At 36.3% G+C, this 22,978-nt stretch overlaps 2 protein-coding genes across 2 annotated transcripts in view; one reads left to right on the top strand and one right to left on the bottom strand.

Moving 5' to 3' along the window:
• The window catches only part of PM20D2 (peptidase M20 domain containing 2), a 41,183-nt gene extending 33,933 nt beyond the window's left edge, over positions 1–7,250 (top strand). The window contains exon 8 of the mRNA XM_081328681.1: positions 7,066–7,250. The gene's annotated coding sequence lies outside the window, so the exon portion shown is untranslated. The remainder of the gene's footprint in view (positions 1–7,065) is intronic.
• A 1,403-nt stretch (positions 7,251–8,653) lies between these two features.
• GABRR1 (gamma-aminobutyric acid type A receptor subunit rho1) lies at positions 8,654–22,619 on the bottom strand (the record flags this gene model as incomplete). The annotated part of the gene is made up of 7 exons (XM_081346564.1): positions 8,654–9,744; positions 10,156–10,352; positions 11,077–11,229; positions 15,103–15,243; positions 16,787–16,869; positions 20,819–21,042; positions 22,518–22,619. The coding sequence occupies 7 exons, from the start codon at positions 22,617–22,619 to the stop codon at positions 9,454–9,456; spliced, it is 1,191 nt and encodes a 396-aa protein (XP_081202690.1). The 3' UTR covers positions 8,654–9,453.
• Between the last annotated feature and the right edge of the window lie 359 nt (positions 22,620–22,978).

The following is a 22,978-nucleotide window of genomic DNA, read 5'->3' on the forward strand; positions in this document are numbered from 1 at the left end:
AGCTGAATAAACCAGCCAGGAAGGGCACGGGTCCAATAAACAGGTGGTAGAGCTCAGCCTCCCCATAATCCCGTCCACCTCCTCGGGAGTCACAGGATCAAACTCAGTCCAGATAATACTCTCAAGACCACTCGATTCCTCCCCGTCATATGACATATGATAGTCCATCACTAGTAAAAGTAAAGCTTGGCAGAATTTAGTTTTTAAACTTCTAAAAGAATATTTATAAATATATATTTATAAATGAATATAAATATACATTTATAAATAAATATTCAAATCTTTGTATATATTTACATATTTTACTTTATTTTTATTTTTCCTTCCCCTCTCATGTTTAACCTACATTTTGATTCTACTCAAAATGATCTTTTAGCCTGTGGAACTTTCCAGATTTTCTATCCTTGGTAGTTTGAAATTAAATCATGAGACACTCCTTACTGAAGCATGCAGCAAATTCTCACAAGGTGCCATAGCACCTTACCACACTACACACAGCTGCTCCTACCTGAAACACATTTCCTACAAGGAGAAAGAACTTAGCAGCCGTATTTGCTCCACATAACTTGTGTGAGTTGAACGAATAAGCTGGGTACAAAAAGTAAAGGGAGGGAAAAGCAAAGGAAGGCGTAGTACATTCCGGAGTGAGGCATTAACTGCGATGCAGCAAAGGAACAAAGATCACCCCAAAGGCACTTTTTCAAAAGACAACTTGACTTTCTTGGGTTTTTTCCCCTTGAAAGCGTTTCGCTTCTCATCCAAGAAGCTTCTTCAGTTCTCACTACAGCTGCAGAACTGAAAAAACTTTTTGGATGAAAAGCGATACGTTTTCAAGGGGGCGGGGGGGGAGAAACCAAGAAAAATCCAGTTGCCTTTTGGAAAAAGCAACTTTGGGATCATCTTGACCTGGATGATTAAGGATCTCCATAAGCAAGAAGAAAAATTATGTTTCCCAAGGAGTGTGAGGTGGGTGTCTTATCTCGCAAAGGGCGGGAAGGACAGACCGAGTCAGACTCCTACAGCGTAAGAATTTTGAGCGGCAAGAATTGGAATTTCCCTTTAGCAAAAGCCTTCGCGGCTGTTTTGGAGCGGGCGCGAAACTGATACTGTTTTAACTGGCAACCGCATAGGACCTGAGGTGCGGGGAGCAGATCATAGGAATAGAGATGCATTTGGACGAATGGAAGCAGTGGGTGGCCGAGTACAATGACGAGTCGTCGGAGCTCCTGAAAGAGCTGAGCGGGGTGATCCGTACCTGGTTTACGAGGAGCACCAGGCTCATGCCGCCCTGACGCGCTTCTTCGCCGCCCTGCCCGTGTCCTCCTCTTCGAGTACCCTGGAGTTCGCCCTTTTCCTTTCATGACCCTGATCCATATTGTACTGCTTCGCAGCGAGAAAATTACTTTGGAGCATATCTTCCTTTCTCGTTTTAAAAATAGTCCCAGTTGTTACATACCTTAGAACAGGTGTCCTCAAGCGTGGCAACTTTAAGACTTGTGGACTTCAACTCCCAGAATTCCTCAGCCAGCTTTGCTGGCTGAGGAATTCTGGGAGTTGAAGTCCACAAGTCTTAAAGTTGCCAAGGTTGGAGAACCCTGCCTTAGAATGTCCCGCTTGAAATCCTTGTAGGGTAGGGCAGCATTGGGCTTTTACCACATCGCAGTGATAAAGGTGCTAAGAAAAGGCTTTTCCTTTTAATATTACTATTGATGCACACCCTGCAGTTTAAGCAGGCAGCTGCCTCAGATACTGTATGTACAGTACATTAGGCCTAGGGGAGAGGTGCTAAAGTGAAAAAACGATAACGAACTGATGGCGCTATGCCTATATTTTACTCTCCCCACACCCTTTTTTTTGTCCGTTCCCCAATCAGCACCTATTGTCTCAAAAACAAGCCAAATAGAAGAAAGAGGCAGGATGGCGCTCAAGAAAAATTATACATACCGGTAAGTCCTAGATTTACGGCCACAATCGGGCCCAACGTTTCTGTTGCAGAGACAGTTGTTAAGTGAGTTTTGCCCCATTTTACAATCTTTCTTGCCACAGTTATTAAGTGAATCACTGCAGTTATTAAGCTAGTAACACGGTTGTTAAATGAATCTGGCTTCCCCAATGACTTTGCTTGTCAGAAGGTTGCAAAAAGTGATTTTATGTGACCCCTGAACATTGCAACCATCATAAATATGAACCAGTGGCCAACTGTCCAAATGTTGATCACGTAACCATGGTGATAGTCATAACTCGCTTTTTTCAGTGCCGTTGTAACTTGGAACAATCACTGAATGAATAGTTGTAAGTCAAGGAATATCTGTAGTCATCCACCCATTTTGTGTGTTAAATTTCCCTAATGGATGGTGATGTTGATATTGGCTACTTGGGAAAAAACAAGTTGAAGCCAAGTGTTTTACGTTTCCTTGGGGAATCGGTAGGACTTCTTTTTGGGGGGGAAATGTACTTATAATTATTTCACCCCACTAGAATAAATTAAAGTTCCCAGGAATGCTTCTGGTCTGATCCTGAAGTTTAATCTGTACTCTTGGTTATTCCTTCAATCTCTTTTAAAGATGGAAGGTTGCAGTGATATGGCTGACTGATTGATTGAGGTATACACAGTATGTGTTACATGTTTTGTGCCAGCCATGGCAGTTCCCCAAATAGGTCATCAGATGGAGCAAAGAGGCTTCTTTGCTCCCCTGCAGCAGCCCCATTGGCGAGAGAGTTTTATGGCTAGGGAGGGGCCGAGACCCCCCATAAATACCTCTGCTCAGGGGCTGCTTCTTTGTTCTGCTTCTCATTTCTACTTTCTCTCTTGCATGCATTCTCTATCATACAAGCATGGATGCTTCCATGCCATATAGCTCTTTCTATATAATCTATCGATGAATAAAGCTTCATAATGACTGCATCTCTGCATCCTGCCTTTTTTACTTGGAAGCACCTTAACGACCCATCGATCTCTCGTCAGAGCTGCTTCTCAGTATGTGTGTGTATATATATATATATACATGTTTTGAACCTTTATACCTGTAAAGGAATTCAGAGCTGATATAAATAAGAGAGCCATTAAGGGGGAAAGAAAGGAGTGAGCCAGTAAGGAGGGATGTGGGTAAGATATTCAACAGTCCAGAAATAAGGAGAGAAGGGAACTCAAAATAACCCTGCCTTAATTTTGTTTAATATAATATGGAACAGGGAGAAACTTGCAAGGCTTTTAAGATCCTGTTACTAATTTCTTAAATCCTTGTGCTAGTTTTTCACCTGGTCTCCCTGAAAAGGTTGATAATAACCACAACTGAAAGACCCACAACCCTTTTCCCAGGTGCCTTCTAGGTGCTCCAACATAAGGTAGATTGGCAAAACAGTTCTGATTAAAACTGGAACTTTTGACAACTATGGATTTTCCATTTCAAGAGCGTGTAGTGCTATGGCAGTTCACAGGTAAAGAAACTACACCGTTGCTTCTTTAAGAAGAAAGACATTATCCAAATGGATTCTACAGCTGTTTACAGAATCAAACTAAAAATAAAATCAGGAATAAGTAAATATAATAAAATTAAAATATTTCTTAAAGTGTGAAAGTTATTTTAAAAGCTGAGTGTAGAAAACATATTTGTCCTAATAAAAAAAATATTCAAAATCCAGCCAAGTTTTGTAAAAGATATAGCATGAGTTTTCCAAAATTTCTGAATACCAAATAATATGTAGGCATAAACTGAATTATCTTTAAAGACAAAATATTTCTTTTTGCTTTTTATGATCAATAGCTTTGGTGGCTATTGGCCCAACCTATTTTTGAGGACTGACAAAAGTCATTCTACAATGACATCTTAATTCTTAGTTGACTACTTGGTTGTGTGGAGGATACTTTGAATGCTGCTCAAGGCTGAATATTAATTGTGATTTTGAATTGCAACTCCTGTTACAATATATCCACTACTTTGTAAAAAAAAAAAGCTTGGCTACTTTAAGGGTACAGCTATATCCACAGAATGTGGCTTTGGTCAACTTTATTATTATTATTATTATTATTATTATTATTATTATTATTATTATTATTATTATTATTATTATTATTATTATTATTATTATTATCATCCTCACTCTTTTTGCTGACACTAGTACAACATTGATGGTATTTCATTTATAATAGTAAGGCAGAAAGATAAGCAAATTTGGCTTACTGAGGGAGGTAATTAGTATCATTCATTGCTTGTATAGTCTTTATTTGATTTATATCCTCTTTTCATCTATGAGCTGAAGTCAGTGTACGTAATGCTCTGTCCTATTTCCTCCCTGAACACCCTTAGAGGGAGGTTGGCTGAGAAAGAATAATAAGCTAAATAACCTTGGACCTTTTGCTCTTAATCCAGCATCTTAAGCACAACACTACACAGGGCTGTTCTACTCCAGACATGATTAATCCAGTATTTAGGTTATATATTTTTGTAGCTTCAGAAAGTATTATGGTCAGATAAATCAATCTTAATCATGGCTTCCTAGTTGTGTGACCGAAAGGATCTGTCTCAATATAAGAAATCAGATTTAAAATGGTTTGGAAAACTCCTTAATTTTATTAAAAGTACCACTTAAAACAGATGAATTCTAGTTTAATTTAGAATGTACGCTTTGAATCTGAGACCACATTTCATCACTGTGCGTGCTCCTAGTGTAACTTTCTAAGTAGATTACCGTATCAGCTATCCAGATTTTTACAATGTGCTTCAGACAACATTAGTATGGAGTTTTCTGACAAAGCTGTATATGCTGGTTCATTGGTAAGACAGACTTTTGATTGTTAATGTGGGAAAATCATGGGATTCCTATTCATTCTTTCAATAAAAAGAGTGAACATGTTCAATAGTGTATTTTATTATGCCAGATGACCAGAAGTCTGTATAAAGCATTATTCCAGAGGTGCTATGGGACAGTCTGTTCTCTTTCGCCAAGATAAATAATTCTGAACACAGAAAAGGAAATGTCTCTCTGTAGTGGAGAACAAGCTGCTCCATATGTCAAATATATGAGGTGAGGTAGGCAAGCAGCATCTGGAAATTGATTTTGCATATGAAGGCTCCTAAGCCCACCATTTTTCATCATATCCCCAAACCAGGGGAACATAGCAGTGATTCCTCTTATTGGTATTTTGTATATGCATAAGAGAGACCGAATTCATAAATGGAAAATGACAAGACAATTCTGAATTCTTTGGAATGCTCTAACAAAACTTTTTGGTACTGAAATACAGTACCTTTTCTATGATTCGGGCTCAAATTAGCATGCTTGGTTCATATTAAGTGAAGACCTAACTGTGGAGAAGATTCCAATGCTGGAAAAAGTGGAAAAAGTGAGAAGAGGATGGCCAGCAGAAAGATGGATGGATTTAATTATAATGGCACTGAGTGCAGCTTTGAAAGACATAAAAGACCAGGTTAGGGACAGATCATCATGGATAAAAATCTATGTTTGCCCAATAATGGAGAAATACTGAAGGTGAAATGGTGAGTTTGGGGTTTGCTAATTGGATATGGGACAGAAGGAATCTCTATAATGTGATATGAAAGATGGAAGAGGGATAATAACTTTACAGTATTTGTAACTGCTGCAAAGAAAATCAGAAGTTGCTTCTTTAGTTTTTTTCTTTATTCCCTTTTTACTTTTATATTTAACTTTTCTGTATATATTTTCATATTTATCTGTTATCTATGTAAAATTTTTCAATAAAAATTATACATGAAAAATCTATATGGTTGCTAGGAATTGAAAATTACTTCATGACTCATAATTCTCTTATTTGTTTGAAGATAAAAAAGCATGTGTGTTAGCAAAAATTTTTACAATCCCTTGACATGCTTTTTAAAAACTATTTGTTTATTAAAGACTTGAGTTGTTTTTCTACAATGGGTGAGTGTCAGTGACTTCAGGTAATACCCAATAAATCTATTGCTCAGAAAAATACAATTTCATTGAAGTCAATAAAAACAGGTTTTGCTACAAAATCAGGAAAAGAATGTTTCTTATTCCAGATGTTGGACTTTGTTTCCCATGGACTTAGACAGCCCCTAGACAATGTTAAAGAACAAATGGATTTGAAGTGTCATGCATCTTTGTGTAAATTAACTGATTTGAAACCATTTGTCTTGTTTTTAAAATAAAGCAGTTCCAATGATATTCCTGGAATTAATCCTTATTTTGATATTGGTTCAGTTGCTCTGAATCATACAGAGATATTCACTCAGCCTGCTGATAAGTAGTGTTAATTCGGTTTCATTTGGGCATCATATTTCTGTTTGTCTGAAAGGCTAATGAAAGTCACTAAAGAGCAAAACTGTATATATTCACTCCTCATTAGATAATGAAACATCTGCAAGAAAACAAGCTCAGAGGACAACACAGATTCCACAATTCAACTCTGAGTTACCAATATTCTCTTCTGTTGACATACATAGTTTATATTTTGATTTATCTTCAGGATCAAAAGCACATAGATAGCCCTTGTGTACAAGTAAAATGTTATGGCAATGACTGCAGTAAATGTAATTTTTGTACCAAGCTTACGGGAACAAAGTTTCAGACAAGCAAAACGCTTAGCAGAAAAAGAAATATGAGAGAGTAAATTCTGGTCTTGGCACAAATATTTTGGGGTTTTTTTTAACTGTTACCTGCTAGGTCTGTGGGTACAATTCAGAGTTAAAATAAATGGAAAATTTGCATTTAGATAATTCAGATTGCCAATAACATTATATTTGCAATTAATAAATTTGCATAAATTTACTAGGTTTCATTATCCTTACCTATTTCTTAAGAGTTGAAGATTCTTACAGAATTGTATCTAATGTACAAATCTTAAGCTTGAATAGAAAGTTAAATCTCCTAGTTCTATTTTATTAAATGTGTATGCAGACATGTATAGACATTTCATGTATATTTATGTCCTTACGATGTTTCTGCCATTTCTACAGGTGAAATACAGTAGTCTAAATTGGGAATAATTCATCTGCTTGGTTCTAGCTCTTCCAAAGTGCTAATTGCTTTATGATCACAATTATTCCCCTTAACTATTAACAGGTCTTCGACAGGTCTTCTGGCAAAAAAAGAAAAAAAGATTGCACACCAAAAACAAAAAACTAAAGTGTTTTTTTTAAATGTTTTAAAACCCACCTGGATTTGAAACATAAGGATTGTGATATCTGAATAAAAACATTTATTTATTTGAAAATTGATTAGAAGAAAATACTAGCTTCTGTTTTAATGCTTGCATAAAATTCAATGCATCATCTTAATTTTCAATTAACATGTAAACAATATTTCTTTATATTTAAGGTCATGTGATATATCCAATGGAGAGCTTGGAGACTACTAAACAGCTGCTTCTTTTCCACTGTGTCTTCAGTTGGAAAAATATTGTCCAGTGGAACAATGTCACTCTAAAAAGAAAGGGAGCTTTCAGTGTCAGTGATCTCTGCCACCCTAGTGCTGTTTCATCTATTGTTGTCCCAAACCCTCATATTCATAGAAGGAACCCTTCTGCTGGAATCAGAATATATAACTCTTACTGTATTTTAAATTTTCATGACTATATTAAGCTGACAAATTTTGAAGACTCAGAAACAGGGAATTATGAGCTTGTCGATCAGAAGGTCGGCAGTTTGGCGGGTCGAATCCTGAGTGCCGCGTCACAGAGTGAGCGCCTGTTACTCGTCCCAGCTTCTGCCAACCTAGCAGTTCGAAAGCACGTAAAAAATGCAAGTAGAAAAATAGGGACCACTATGGTGGGAAGGTAACAGCATGCCTTTGGCGTCTAGTTATGCCGGCCACATGACCACGGAGACGTCCTCAGACAAGCGCTGGCTCTTCGGCTTTGAAACGGAGATGAGCACCGGCTCCTAGAGTTGGAAACGACTAGCACGCATGTGCGGGGGAACCTTTACCTTTACCTTATGTGCCATTGGATCACAACTCCCAACAATCCCAGTCCACATAGCCCAAGGAACTGGGGAAATGTAGTTCAGCATTTATATGGTCACAGGTTCATCACCCTTGCCACAGGGCATTGTAGTAAAAAAAAAAAAGGATTCAGTTAAATTGAACATGTCATCTGTGATACTGCTTACAATATCCCATGATGCATTCAGAGTAATCCTCAAAGCTGATGCCATTATATATATATATATATATATATATATATATATATATATATATATATATATATATATATATATATGTTTTCTGAGGTTTTCGCGGGTGTTCGTATGTGCATCTTTCGTATGTGCAACCCGAATAACCAAAGATGCATATATATATATATATATATATATATATATATATATATATATATATATATATATATATTGTTGATTTAAACAAAAAAACCCATTCAATTTAGGCACCAGCAGTATTGATAATTCAGTAAATGGACTTCATAAAATGTTTTTCTAACATTTCATAATACCTTTAGGTATTCTGTTTGCTTCGAAGTACTGTATCAAAGTGTTAAAAAATATTTTCTTTACTAAGGCAGAAAATTCTAAGCAAAATAAATACAAGCTTAACATTTACACTTCTTTTAAGGTTATTAAATCTTGTAGAGTATCTGTAGAGTATCTACATTTCTAATTTATCTACAAAGAGTTTTTTGATTTATGATTTTTAAAAATAATATTGATGTTTTTGAACTTTGGTGTCGGAGATGACTTCTGAGAATACCATGAATACCCAGAAAACAAACTGATCTTAAAACAAATCAATGCAAAGTTCTTATTCAAAACTAAAATGCTCAAATGTTGAGGTCAATAATTTTGGGAAATGTAGGACAGAGAAAAAGAGGACAACCAGCAGTGAAGTGAATAGACTCAACTAAAGTGGCAATGGGTACGTTGTTTGAAGATCTGATAAGCCAGAATGGGGATAGATCATCCTGGTATCTATATGGTTGTTAAGAATTGATACTGACTTAATAGCACATATTTACAAATGAAAATAAAAATTTAAAATATAGTCCATTTGTGTAACTGAAATAAAAATGCCATAATTAGAAGTTTCAAATGAGAAATTTAAAATATCTTCTTGCCTTTTTTGTCCTTTAGTAATAATTTAGTACATGTCTTTTAAAATGCAAACACTCTTCAAAGAATCCCTTTTGCAAAAGGTAGGCTCTTCTCTTCTCTTCTCTTCTCTTCTCTTCTCTTCTCTTCTCTTCTCTTCTCTTCTCTTCTCTTCTCTTCTCTTCTCTTCTCTTCTCTTCTCTTCTCTTCTCTTCTCTTCTCTTCTCTTCGCTATTCCCCATTGAAACCACAAGAAAATGATCAGGAGAGCAATTTAAGTGATATTCATATTAGAGTACCAAACTTTATCAGGAAGAACAAAGAACGTTCAGTTTCCACTTTCAAATTTACTTGATAATTCATGCATGATGTTATTGCAAGCACATAAAAAATAGCTAAAGAAAAAAAATAACTATGAAAAAATGGACCAATATATCAAATTAAATAAAATGTATGATCCTGGAAATATTATTCTGGAATACTTGTCAATGGCATGAGTATCGATTCTCATGCTGCTATATCTCTGGACTTTCCTCCTACTTGAATTTCCTTCTGATCCAAGACCCAGCTGAACCATCATTCTGTCTTCTTTGCTTCCATTTTCAGACACATATTGCCCTAATTCATTTACTTCTCCATCACTGTAGGTGCCTTCCATCCCTGTCATTTGCTTTGGCTGTGAAATTGCAGAAGCACAAGAAAGCTGTGGAGGAAAGAGAAGGAATGGCATTCAAATGGACATAACTACATCTATTGGTTATTGTCGTTTCCTGCCATAATTTTATATGACTTTGTTTTAAATTTAAATATTTAGATTATTTAAAAAAAACATTTTATGCATCTATATAAATATGTTACCAAAGTAGCAGAATATTTGAAGGTTACGGTTGAATTGTGGGATCCTTGGTGCTCTCTGAGCTTTGTTGGTTTCTTGCAGAAATTTTATTACCCAACTAGGATATATCATCAGAACTCCACTCCCTTCTAGCACTGATGATATTATATAGTTGGGTAATGAAATATCAACAAGAAAACAACCAAGATCAGAGAGACCAAGGACCCCACATTAATATCTCAGTTGTTTTACCCAGCTCCTTATGACAGTAACATTTACCTTCTCGCATTGCTTCCGTTCTTTTCGCTCTTGCACTGTGGTCAGGTAATTCACTGCAGCATACTCTAATACTGAGAGGAAGACAAACACAAAACTGACCCAGAGGTAAATGTCCACAGCTTTGATGTAGGAAACTCGAGGCATGGAGGCATTGACACCAGTGATGATGGTAGACATGGTCAGTACCGTCGTGATACCTAAGGACATTACAATTATCCACTTGAAGATACTCATTTTTAAATAATGCATTTATTTCACCAAAGGGGTAGCTTTTCTTTAAGAAAAGAACATGTTGACTTAAAGAAGTTGGTTTTATTTATATTGATAATCTGCCATCTTTATTCGTGCTTCTGTCTTTTTAGGGGAAACTTAAACTTAAAGCCTGTTTGTACACACCCAGTTTTGCCAAGATTGATGCATAGATGCCTTGAGGATAGTTAATTCTGCTTTTGGGGAACAGAACCAGACTAGGATTGCCACCCTAGACACACTTTGGTGGAGGAAGTAAGATGTTGAAAACAGCAAGACCTATTTTTGAGAAAATAATTGTTGGATGGGATCTCACATCTGCAGTCTAAAGCAAACTTAACTCTGATAAAACTCATTGGACTTAGTATTGTTTTAAAATAAACAACTAATTTATAAGCCCCTTTAAATACAAATGGCTAAATCTACATAGCTTTAGTCCATGTGATTATCTATCTGTCTGTCTGTCTGTCTGTCTGTCTGTCTGTCTGTCTGTCTGTCTGTCTATCTATCTATCATCAGCTTCCACCTGTTTTTTATCCATAGGCTAGCTAAGACTTCCTATGGGGAAGAAGAGAAGAGGTAAAAACATTACAACTAAGTTTATTTGTCAATGCATTATGTCCTAGATTGCAGTTGTTCTAAATAAAAGCAGAGATAGATTCCATCTCTTACCTAAGGGAACTCTTGCAGGCACAGCACGACGGTCTATCCAAAAAGAAACCCAAGACAACATGACCATCAGAGTGGCAGGGAAATAGGTCTGAAGCAAGAAGAAGAAGATATGTCTTCGTAATGTGAAGTTGATGAAGAGACGGTTATACCAACCTGCAGGAGAGAAGAAAAACTAGATCTCAATGAAGAGTACCATTGATAACAGCCACATAAACAACATGGAACTCTTCTGGTATTTATTTTCATAGTACTATGCTTTGAATTATCACCAAAAAGGGGCATTTTTCACTTTAATAATACAAACATGCAAGTAACATTTAGAAGTCCTGTGGATTCAGTTTAGGTGTTTTAAAAAATTGAGTTTTGATTTACCCAAATTTAATGAAATCAAATAAGTCTGCTGCAAATAGATCTGTTCCCCCCCTTAATTCCTGTAAATATATCATGAAAGAGGAAAAATAAGTCTCCACGTTCTCTATCTCTGTGAAGCAATTGTTGCAATTGTTTTGACATTTCTTGCTGTCAAAATGCCCTCACTCACACTGGAACAGGTGGAACGTGACAGTTTGCCAAATAGAAATGCCCTATACTCCCATTAAGTTCTACTAAGAATCCTATTTGTACAAGAATGATTTCTGTTCTTTCTTCTTTCCAGCCTTTCTGTGTGAACCTGTTTAGAATTTATTAGACTGAAACATTTCTTCAGACAATAGCAACAGCACTTAAACTTATATACCGCTTCACAGTGCTTTGCAGCCCTCTCTAAGTGGTTTACAGAGTCAGCATTATTGCCCCTAACAGTCTGGGTCCTCATTTTACCGAGTAATTATATCTTTCAGCACACCATTTGTAAGTACCTGATGAGCAATTATAGAGCTGTTCTCGAATGCAACCTTAATCTTGCCAAGGAAATCTTGTATTTGTGAATATTTAAGTTATGTAATCGTATTGGATTATATACCTTACATCTTCTTTCTTAGTAAAACCTGTAAAATAATGTTACCAAAGTCCTTTTTTGGCCTGATGGACAATTTGGCAAAAATAGATTCTTGGAATTAAAAGAATGGAAACTCTAGATAATATACTACTTTTTTTTCAGAAAGGCCTAAAACTTTCTTGAGAATTGGTATCATATGGATGCCAAAGAGTTGGAAAATTAGATAGTTTTACAGAAAGCATCATAGCCTTTGTTATATTATATCAAATTATACTCTTACTTCCACAATTATCGATGCTAACTGTAAGAGAAATAAAGACCAAACTAAACTATATGAAATAGAAGAACTTTGAATTTGCAGATAAACCTGGGAAATGGTTGGCACATGAATTGAGAAAGGAGAGAGAAAAGAAAACAATATTAAAGATTCAGAAAGGCAAGATTGTAGTAACAGATCATGTGATTATTCAGTATTCATGACTTCTATTTAAATTTGTATAACAGACAGGAGGTTTCTCCGAAAAGATTGATGGGTACATGAAAAAACAGAGTCTACCCAAAATTTCACAACTTCAGTAACAAATTATGAACAAGCTTTGAAATATCAAAAGCTATTTAAAAAGATTAAAAGTGGGAAAGCACCAGGTCTGGATGGGTTGTGAACTCATAAGTGCTTTGAGGATCAACTTTTATACCTCTTAAAAATGTGATGAATTCCATTTTGCAAGGGTCTGCTATGCCAGGAGCCTGGAAAGAGCCAATATTGCCAATGGAAGAACATGGTCTCATTTCAGCCAAGAACTATAGACTGATGTAGTTGCTGAATAATGTTTATTAAATATTCCCAACAATATTGGCTGATAAAATAAAAAAGATTTTACAGGATTTCGTTCATGATGGTCAATGTGGCTTCTACCCAAAAGACAATTAAGAAATCACATGAGAAAAGTATTGGATGTAATAGAGCATTTACCACAGCAAAATGAGAAGCAAGCAGCCTTGATTCTGTGAAAGGAAAAAATATCTTAATAATTCTTTCTGTATAAATCAAACATATTTCTTTGGTAGTCTGTTAAAATAAAGGCGATGTCTGCTGAGAAATACTGAGTAGAAGGAAGAACTGTGACCTTTGCAGTAGATGGTGAAAGATTGTGGTTGGCACACATTTTCCACAGGAACAGAGTGCAAAAACAGATAGCATAGGAATTGAGAAACTATGCCTTGTGCACAGGTACAATGACACGAGTAGAAACGGTAGTGAGGAAAGTAGTGGTCAGAGCTAGGACAAGGAAGAACAGGAAACTGGTTCAGTAACGAGGACAATGGAATAAGAATAAGGAACTAACGTAGTGGTCAGTTTCAGGAATAGGGAGTTGACCCGGATGTCAGTCCCGAGAAAGACAAGTGGAATGGCTACTGGGTGGTACCAGAATGCTAGAGGTAGGCACAATGTTAAGGTATAAAGCCTGCTTCAAAGATCTGGGTGTTGCCTCTTGGCCCAGCTGTCATACTTAATGACCGCTAGTCCACTTGGTCCTTATTGCAATAAGTTGTTGTAAGTACTGAATTTGTGTATCAAATTTAAATAAACCTCTGGATCCTAAAGTGAGAATTTTGCTGTGTGTTGTCTCTTGTTTCTCTTTAACAAGTTTTCCCCCCGACAATTCTTGCAGATACAGAGAAAGCTTTTGACAATTTGAATTGGAAATTTATGTTTAAAGGTTTGAGAATTATGGACTTTGGGAAGAATTTTATTCAGGAATCAGATCAATATATACATTACAGAAAGCATATATTATTATTAATGGTGATTTAACCACACTTCTCTATGGAACAGTTATGTTAAGATATGGAATGATATTAAGTAAGACATTGAAGTGGGATAGATGACAATTGTCATTACTGAGCAGAATTTCAGTGTTTAAGATGAATGTTTTACCAAGGATATTATTTTTATTCTAGACAATACCAATGCTGACGACTGATAATAATATTCAAACCATGGCAAAAAGATATCTCTAAATTTGTATAGCAAGGCAAAAAACCGAAGAATCAAATCTAAACTATTGCAAGATGCTAAAGAAAGTGGGGGCTAGGATTACCTGATTTAAAATTGCATTTTGCTGCTTGTTGTTTGGTAGGCAAGAAAGATTGGGTGACTGAGGAAAAGGAGGTTACTGGAGTTTGAAGGACATGATTTGAAATTTGGGTGGTACAGCTGTTTATGGTATGACAAAGTTAAGGTTAATATAGATTTTCAAAATAATTTCTTTAGGTGTCCCATAATGAGGGCTTATATAAAATAAGACTGATTCCAAAAATTCCTCTGTGTCTCTCACCCCAAGAAACCTTTTTCAGAAGAGAAATGATAGCTACACAGACTTAGTTGAACCTATTCTTATTTATTGACTTTTTCTGATATAGAACCTGCACCAAACTAAGCCTTTCCAGAAAAGAACTGGAAAAGGATGGCTATACTTGACAATAGGTTGCTTATGCTCAGTTGACAAATTGGATAAGAAGAATTTTATGAATGAATAATCTGCCTTTGAAGTGGATTTATGTACTAACCCTGACCGTGTTATTACTAAGATGTATAAATTATTATTGAAAATAAATATAGAAGATGATTAAGTCAAAGAATGTATGATTAAATGAGCAAAAGACTTTGGATATAACGTAACACTTGATCAGTGCGAGAATACGTGGAGTAAAGGATTGAAATTTGCACTGACTTATAACTTGAAAGAGATTTTTTATGAGATGATGTATTGTTGAAATTTAATACCTGATGAATTGTAAAATATGTATGACGGTGTGTCAAACATACATCTGGATGTTTAAGTAGAGGTGGCACTCTTTCTGGGGGACAGAGGGAGGAACACCTGCAGAGGGTGGCAGACAGACCGGCCTTTTTCCTCCTCTTGCTATGAATCCAACCAACACCAAGTTACAACTCTACAGATAAGAGATGTGCAATTCAAGCCTGAGTTTGGGATTCATCTGCTGAGCTTTTGTAGGAAAGAAAACAAATTAATTCCCATTGCAAAAGCATGAAGAAGTAAGCTTTGTGATCCAAGCGTACTTACCTGTGCTGCTATAAAAAGCAAGTTTGGTGGTAGTGTGAAACTCTTGTATAAGGAACTGAGATAATGATATTCTATCGTCTGTTTTCAAGGACTCGTTCCCATTCTTCCAGTACAGCATGAGATCATCTTCAGTATAAGCATCTACAGAGGAAGGAAATATTTATGGCAATGAATCCAGATAACATACAGCACAGAGCTTAGTGTAGTCCTCATCAGCCTGGCACCCGTAGTGTAATATCTTATATTTCAACTCTCAGTCTATTTCACATACATCATAATTTAGTTCTTGCTATTACAAACACGCTAGCTAGAAGCTCTTCCCAGTGCAACTGTAGTCCAATCAATGCTCTTAATATTAACGATGAGGGGCAAGTTCTATCCCTTGAATATTATTGATGGCAGCATAACAAAAAGCTGGAAACATGTCCTAATTGTGAAATTGGACAGATACCATTTTATGTAGTCCTTAATATGAATCATTGTACGTATACTTAAGTCTTCTACGTTTAGTTGCAAAATATGGATCTGGGATCCAATATCATTTGTCAGTGAGTTCTTAAAAGAACTCTTGTAATCTAATTGCTACCTCTGTAGTTTTTGACTGTGAGAGATGCAATATCCAGTTTGGTTGCCATATGTGTAGACTTTTAGCCACTTAGTTAAAATAGAATGTTGCCTGGGGTATACCATTGTGGAGGTAGTCTACAGTTCATATCTTAGATAACTAGCTTCCTTAGATATCAACTTATAACATCTATCCTATTGTGACTTTATGATGTCATATTATGCTTATTTTCTTATGGTTTTATCTTAATTTAATATTTTATCTTGTACATTTTATTGTCCACATACAGGTAGTCCTCAAGTTACAACAGTTCATTTAGTGACTGTTCAAAGTTACAACAGTACTGAAAAAGGGACTGATGACAGTTTTTCACACTTATGACTGTTGCAGCATTCCTGTGGTTGCATGATCAAAATTTAGAAACTTGGCAACTGATTCATATTTATGACAGTTGCAATGTCCCAGGGTCAAGTGATCACTTTTTGTGACCTTCTGACAAGCAAAGTCAGTGGAAAAGTCAGATACACTTAACAACTGTGTTACTAACTTAACGAAACTACAGTGATTCACTTAACAATTGTGGGAAGAAAGATCGTAAAATGGGGCAAAATTTACTTAACTGTCTCACTTAACAACAGAAATTTTGGGCTCAATTATGGTCATAAGTCGAGGACTATCTGATGCTCTCTCTGTGTGTGTCTCTCTCTCTTGTGTCTTGATATATATTTATATCCTCTGTAGATACCATAAGCTAAATAAATAAAAATAAAAAATGTACATCTAATTTCGACACAACACCTTACTGTCACTATTGCCATAACAAATCAGTAAGCAAAGAAATTGTTTTATAATTACCAGATTATTTGTTAACATCTGCATTACAGGCTACAGTATTTACTTTTTAAAAACAAAAGCTTTAAAAGAAGTTGGTCAGTTTTATGTGAAACAGCTAATCAGTCTAGACACAGATCCTTAGGGACTAAGAAGAGGAAAATTGAATCTGCAGACAACCTCAGTTACAGTATTAAAACACCTTCTGGGAAAACAACATGCAAACCTACTTAGAAATCAGTTTTAAGGAATCAATCAATCAATGGTTTTTAAGTACTGTTTACTTACAGCTTTCAATTTCCAGGGAACATGTCTGTGTGTCAAGGGGAAAACGACTGAAATCCATGTTACACATTGCTGTTACAGTGACCCTAGGAACACAGAAAATATCTGTTACTATTAAAATGAGAAATGGGTGAAGAAAAAAAGAATAATGCAGGTTAGGTCCACATTCCATTTTTTTTAACAAGTTTTAATGGGGTGCTGCATAATAAACAATGCCGTTCTGTTCATGCTTGGTTATAGTAATTTCCATTATTTTCAACAAGATACATACCCAGAACTGCAATATCCAAAGTAGCAGTATAAATATTGAATAAACTCCAATTAAGTAATGGAACTTGCTCCTGAGTAAAGATATGCAGCCTGCAGGACAGAGGTGTAACATGGATGTATTGAGGTGTGCCAATATGCACGGTGGCACCATATTCTGGACAAGATGCAGCTTCCAGATGGTCTTCAAAGGCAACCACATTTAGAGCACATTGTAGTAATCTGCTTGAGGTGTCTAAGGCATGAGTGACCATGAACAGTGCTTCCAATACAGGAAGCAACTGGCTCACAAAGTAAAACTACAAAAGCCTTCCCAGCCACAACTGCTAATTAGTCTTTAAAAAGGAGCTGAGTCCAGGAGGATCCCTAGACTGTATACCAGTTCTGTTTAATTATACTGCAAACTCATTCATAAGCAAGGATAGAAAAACATGGGCCCTTAAAATCCACAGCCACCCAGTCTTGAGAAAGAATAACCACAGCATCACTTGATTGACCTAAGGCAGGGGTGTCAAACTGCCAGCCCAGGGGCTGAATGCATCATAGAGAAACCATACCCAACCCATTGCCGGCAATGGCAAAAAAAGTCACCATACGTCGCAACACATCACGTGATGTTGCGAGTTTGACACCCCTGGCCTAAGGGATCTAGAGCTCTGCCTCACCCTATGCCACCAGGCGATCTCATCTAGCACTTTTTTTTTAAAAAAAATTTATTACCGGTAATATAATTATACAAATAATAACTAGTGGAAGCTACAAAAATTCAAAGAATAAAAAGAAAAAATAGTGCAGAAAAAAAGAGAATAGAAAAAATAGAAAAAAATAATATAAGGAGAAAACAAATACTTAAACAACCTCCCCTTCATCACAACAAATATAAATAATTTCACAATTTATCATCTTCCCTTAAGGTATAACACTCTTCATTCAATATTTCATCTCTTACCCATAGACAAACTTTGTCATCCAGTCCTTGTCAGCAAAAGTCCATTAATGGTTACCAAAATAACAATATCAGTTTTAAACATGATCAAGTAAACCACCTTTATATTCCTTCCCTTTATATTTAACAATCTTGATTCTTAGTTCCTTCAACTAATGTTTCATAACTTGATTTGATTTCCTTTTAACTTTGTTCTTTTTTACCAAGTCTTTCAACACCAACAGATACAGGAAAATTATCCAAGTCACTCTTCTGGTTTGTTATTTGTAAGTCCTTTTTAAGTATTAAAATATCAGCCAGATTCATTCATATAGCTAGTATGTCATCTTTTTCTAGATCATTCTTGTAGCCTGTCATTTTTAAATCCAATTCAAATTTCAGTCTTGTCCAGTAGAACGTGTTCCTCTTTCATAACATTATTTACACATACTCTATCTATGATGGCAGATATTCTTAAAATTAACTTCTGAGTCCATTGCTCACAAATACCTTTCAGTATGTTAAATGTTAAAGCATTTTGCTCTGTTAGCAAGTCACATTTAAGTGTTCTTCTCCTTTAATTATAATCTTTATTTCCTTCTGACTCCCTTCAGTATACAACCTTCAAAATTCCATCTTATCAGTATTTTTAATTTGTAACAACAATTTGAAGGATAATTTTAATAAATTAATTTGATTATAATTTCTTTGATTGTTGTAAGCTACCAACAGTCATTAAGACTCAGTTAGCATACAAGTTTGAATTATGGTTATATACACAAGAATTGTGTATATACTCAAGTGCTACACTCAATTTGCCATCAAATTTGGAAAACTCAACAGTGGCCACAGGATTGGAAAAGATCAGTTTACATTCCAATTCCAAAGAAAGGCAGTGCCAAAGAATGTTCAAACTATTGCACCATTGCACTCATTTCTCATGCTAGTAAAGTTATGCTTAAAATCCTACAAGCTAGACTCCAGCAGTATGTGGATCGAGAACTACCAGAAGTACAGGCAGGATTTCGAAGAGGCAGAGGAACTAGAGATCAAATTGCCAACATACGCTGGATCATGGAGAAAGCTAGAGAGTTCCAGAAAAACATCTACTTCTGCTTCTTTGACTATGCTAAAGCCTTTGATTGTGTGGATCATAACAAACTGTGGCAAGTCCTTAAAGAGATGGGAGTACCAGACCATCTTATTTGTCTCTTGAGAAACCTATATGCGGGCCAAGAAGCAACAGTGAGAACTGGACACGGAACCACTGATTGGTTCAAAATTGGGAAAGGAGTCCGGCAAGGCTGTATACTGTCGCCTTGCCTATTTAACTTATATGCAGAGCACATCATGAGAAAGGCAGGGCTAGATGAATCAAAAGTTGGAATTAAGATTGCCGGAAGAAATATCAACAACAAGATATGCAGATGATACCACTCTAATGGCAGAAAGTGAAGAGGAACTGAAGAGTCTCTTGTTGCGAGTGAAGAAGGAGAGTGCAAAGGTTGGGTTGAAACTAAACATTAAGAAAACCAAGATCATGGCATCCGGCCCTCTCAATTCCTGGCAAATAGATGGGGAAGAAATGGAGGTAGTGACAGATTTTATTTTCCTGGGCTCCAAGATCACTGCAGATGGGGACTGTAGTCAAGAAATAAAAAGACGCTTGCTCCTCGGGAGGAAAGCCATGGCAAATCTAGACAACACACTAAAAAGCAGAGACATCACCCTGTCAACAAAAGTGCGTATAGTCAAGGCTATGGTCTTCCCAGTTGCAATGTATGGCAGTGAAAGTTGGACCATAAGAAAGGCTGAGCGCCAAAGAATTGAGGACTTTGAACTCTGGTGCTGGAGAAGACTCCTGCGAGTCCCTTGGACTGCAAGGCGATCAAACCGGTCAGTCCTAGAGGAGATCAACCCTGACTGCTCTTTAGAAGGCCAGATCCTGAAGCTAAAACTCAAATACTTTGGCCACCTAATGAGAAGGAAGGACTCACTGGAGAAGAGCCTAATGCTGGGAAAGATTGAGGGCAAGAGAAGAAGGGGACGACAGAGAATGAGTAGGCTGGATGGAGTTACTGAAGCAGTAGGCGTGAGCTTAAATGGACTCCAGAAGATGGTAGAGGACAGGAAAGCCTGGAGGAACGTTGTCCATAGGGTCGCGATGGGTCGGATACGACTTCGCAACTAACAACAACAACACACAAGAATGTGAAATCACACTTGCCATTTCTTTAGTTGATGTTGGGCTTTGTATACACTGAGTTCTTCCTAAGAACTTAAGATGTTGTAATGTATGAGTGCAGTATATGTGCTGATCCAAGTGGCCTTTTGTAACTGATGGATGGAAATTTTGTCAATGAGCAAATTTTCTAAATGACATCCAAGCTATTTTGGTTATGGCATCCAGTGACCCAATAACCATTAGGACCACAAATGCTGTTTTATGCCATAATCTTTGAGCTTCACTTTTCAGATCTTGATAGTTTATGAACTTCTCAGTTCTTTGACTTCTATTCTATTATCCTCTGGTATTGCCGCATCAATTATCTACATTTTTTTTCAACCATAGTTAAATCTGGTACATTATGTGCGAAAACTTTATCAATTTGTTTTCAGAAATCCCACATTATTTTAACTAGCTTATTTTTTACAACTTTTTCAACTACATGTTCCTGCCAATTTTCATTACTGCCAGATGATAATTTTTACAGATGTTCCAGTGAATCATTTTGACAACTGTTATTATGTCATTGTTTATAACCAATTTGTGTGATCTTCTTGCATGAGCTGAGTATAGGATCTATTTTTTTCTGCTTCTTTGATCAATTATTACATCTTACCTCAAGCTGTAAAGCACTTGTCCATCTGGCTGTACTCGAAGCATCACATTATCTGTCGTTGTGTCATGGATAAAGGAACGCTTTGAATGGACAAAGAACATGTCAGGCACCCAGATCTTTTTCACAAGTCTGCCATCAAATGTCATACTTTGATTATTGGTACTTGGAAATGACAATCTTTCATCTTTCCAGTAATGTCTCAGGTAAAGAGTCATGGTGAAATCCTAATTTTAAAAAATGGAAAAAGAGACATTTTCATTGACATTCCTACCTTTTTTCCAGAAATATTATTTAATCACATATGGCAAATACTAAAAATACAAAAAACTAAGCATTTAAGCACCTAATGAAGTAAACAGAAACAGAATTTTAAAATTCTCATCTACTTTAAAAATGAGAAAAAATCTGTTAAAATATTTGATTGAATGGTAATTATCTGTAATTTTTAAAAAAACATAAAAACCATTACATGAGGAAAACTAAAACAGAAGCCACTTTAATACTGCAAATTTCAACCCCTGCATAGTTACATTAACCTTACAATAAATAGGGTTCCCTGCATGGAAGCAGAAGAATGCTCCTAAGTGACACCAGGTGTCAGAATCCATTTATATCACATTCATAAATGTATGTTTAAAACATTATCCCCCCCCTGGATTCTGCCATCTCCCGAGGAAGGAGAAGCGGATGTGGATTCAGCCTGCCTTAGGTTATTTCAAAGACCAAGGGAAACCTTTTGAACTGGGGGAACAAAGGAGAGGGTTAGGGAAGAAGGCATCTGGCTTGTGTCTCCATTTGAATCTGTAAAGGAAGAAGGCAATAACTGTAAAAGATCCGAAGTTCCCTTTTTCCCATGAAAGGGATTACACGAAGTAAATGATGGGGGGCTGACCAAATGGGGTTGAGAGAAGAGGGGGTTGAACTGGGAACTCTTTATAAAGTTTCAATCTGTAAAACAATACCAGGTCCTGTCTTGTATTTCTACAACCAAACATGTCCTAGTAAAAATTCCTTTTGGACTAGAACTGACTCCAAGAGTTTTTGTTTTCCTAAGACGTGAATTGGGGTGGGTCCTGACACCAGGACTTGCAGGAGGCTCTGGTGGGAGTTCTCCTGTTTATAAATGTGCTCAAACGATTATAACACTTGTGAATGTTTTCTGTTATCTTCAGGTATTTCTGAGCCAAGATTTATGACTGGCATTTGAATGGCATTGCAAAAAGCATTAGGTTCCAACATAACCTAAATCGGATTCCATTTAATTTATATTTATTGAAAATTAAATAATGTTGATACAACTATTATCCAGCCATGTTTATGATAATTAACCCCTTCTTCGCTATTAATAATTACAATTGAATGAAACTTTAGGGAGTTGCATAAAGCTTTAGGGTGATTCTGGAACATCTAGTTGCATACTTCTGGGTCCAATGTTGCTAACGTTATACTGAATTTCATGAGCATTTATGGGAGTGGGATGAATTTATGATAGAGGAGACTGACTTGTTCCCAAAGACCCTGCCTGAATTACTTTGTAAATACATATGAATGTGCAAAAAAACTACTTTCTTGACTATTCCAGACATCGCTGATTTCAATTAATGTCTTTGAGTCCAGGGAATCCCAGGTGTATTCATGGACTAAATTAATCATATTCCAACTATCCATTTGCATTCTGAATCATAAAATGGATACTTACCATGTCAACCTCTGAGATGCTGTCCAGACTTTCAACTTGTACATCAACTCCAACAGGAATTGCAGGGCCTGGATAAACATAGAGGATACCTACGTCAACCATTAGGCTAGATATTTAAAAAGAGAAAGAGTAGTGCCATTTTTTTTTATTTACAGACTTTTTAAGGTCTCCCATTCACAGTTTGGGGCTCTTGGTGGAAAACATAATTAGGAACCAAAACCAATAACATCAAAAAAATATCACAAGACAGTTAGTCATTAATTATCACTTGTTCAGCGATCATTTGAACTTCTTTTATTAGATTTTATTAGATTTTATCCCACCATTTTTACTTTAAAAGTAGATAATACTTTTCCTCCTTCCTACTTTCTTCACAACAATAACCCCGTGAGGAGGGTTGGGCTGAGAGACAGTGACAGGATACTGCAACTTTCATAAGTGTAATCCAGTTGCCAAATATC

The sequence above is a fragment of the Vipera berus genome, assembly GCF_964194415.1.
Source record: "Vipera berus genome assembly, chromosome: 1".
In the NCBI taxonomy this organism is placed as follows: Eukaryota; Metazoa; Chordata; class Lepidosauria; order Squamata; family Viperidae; genus Vipera; species Vipera berus.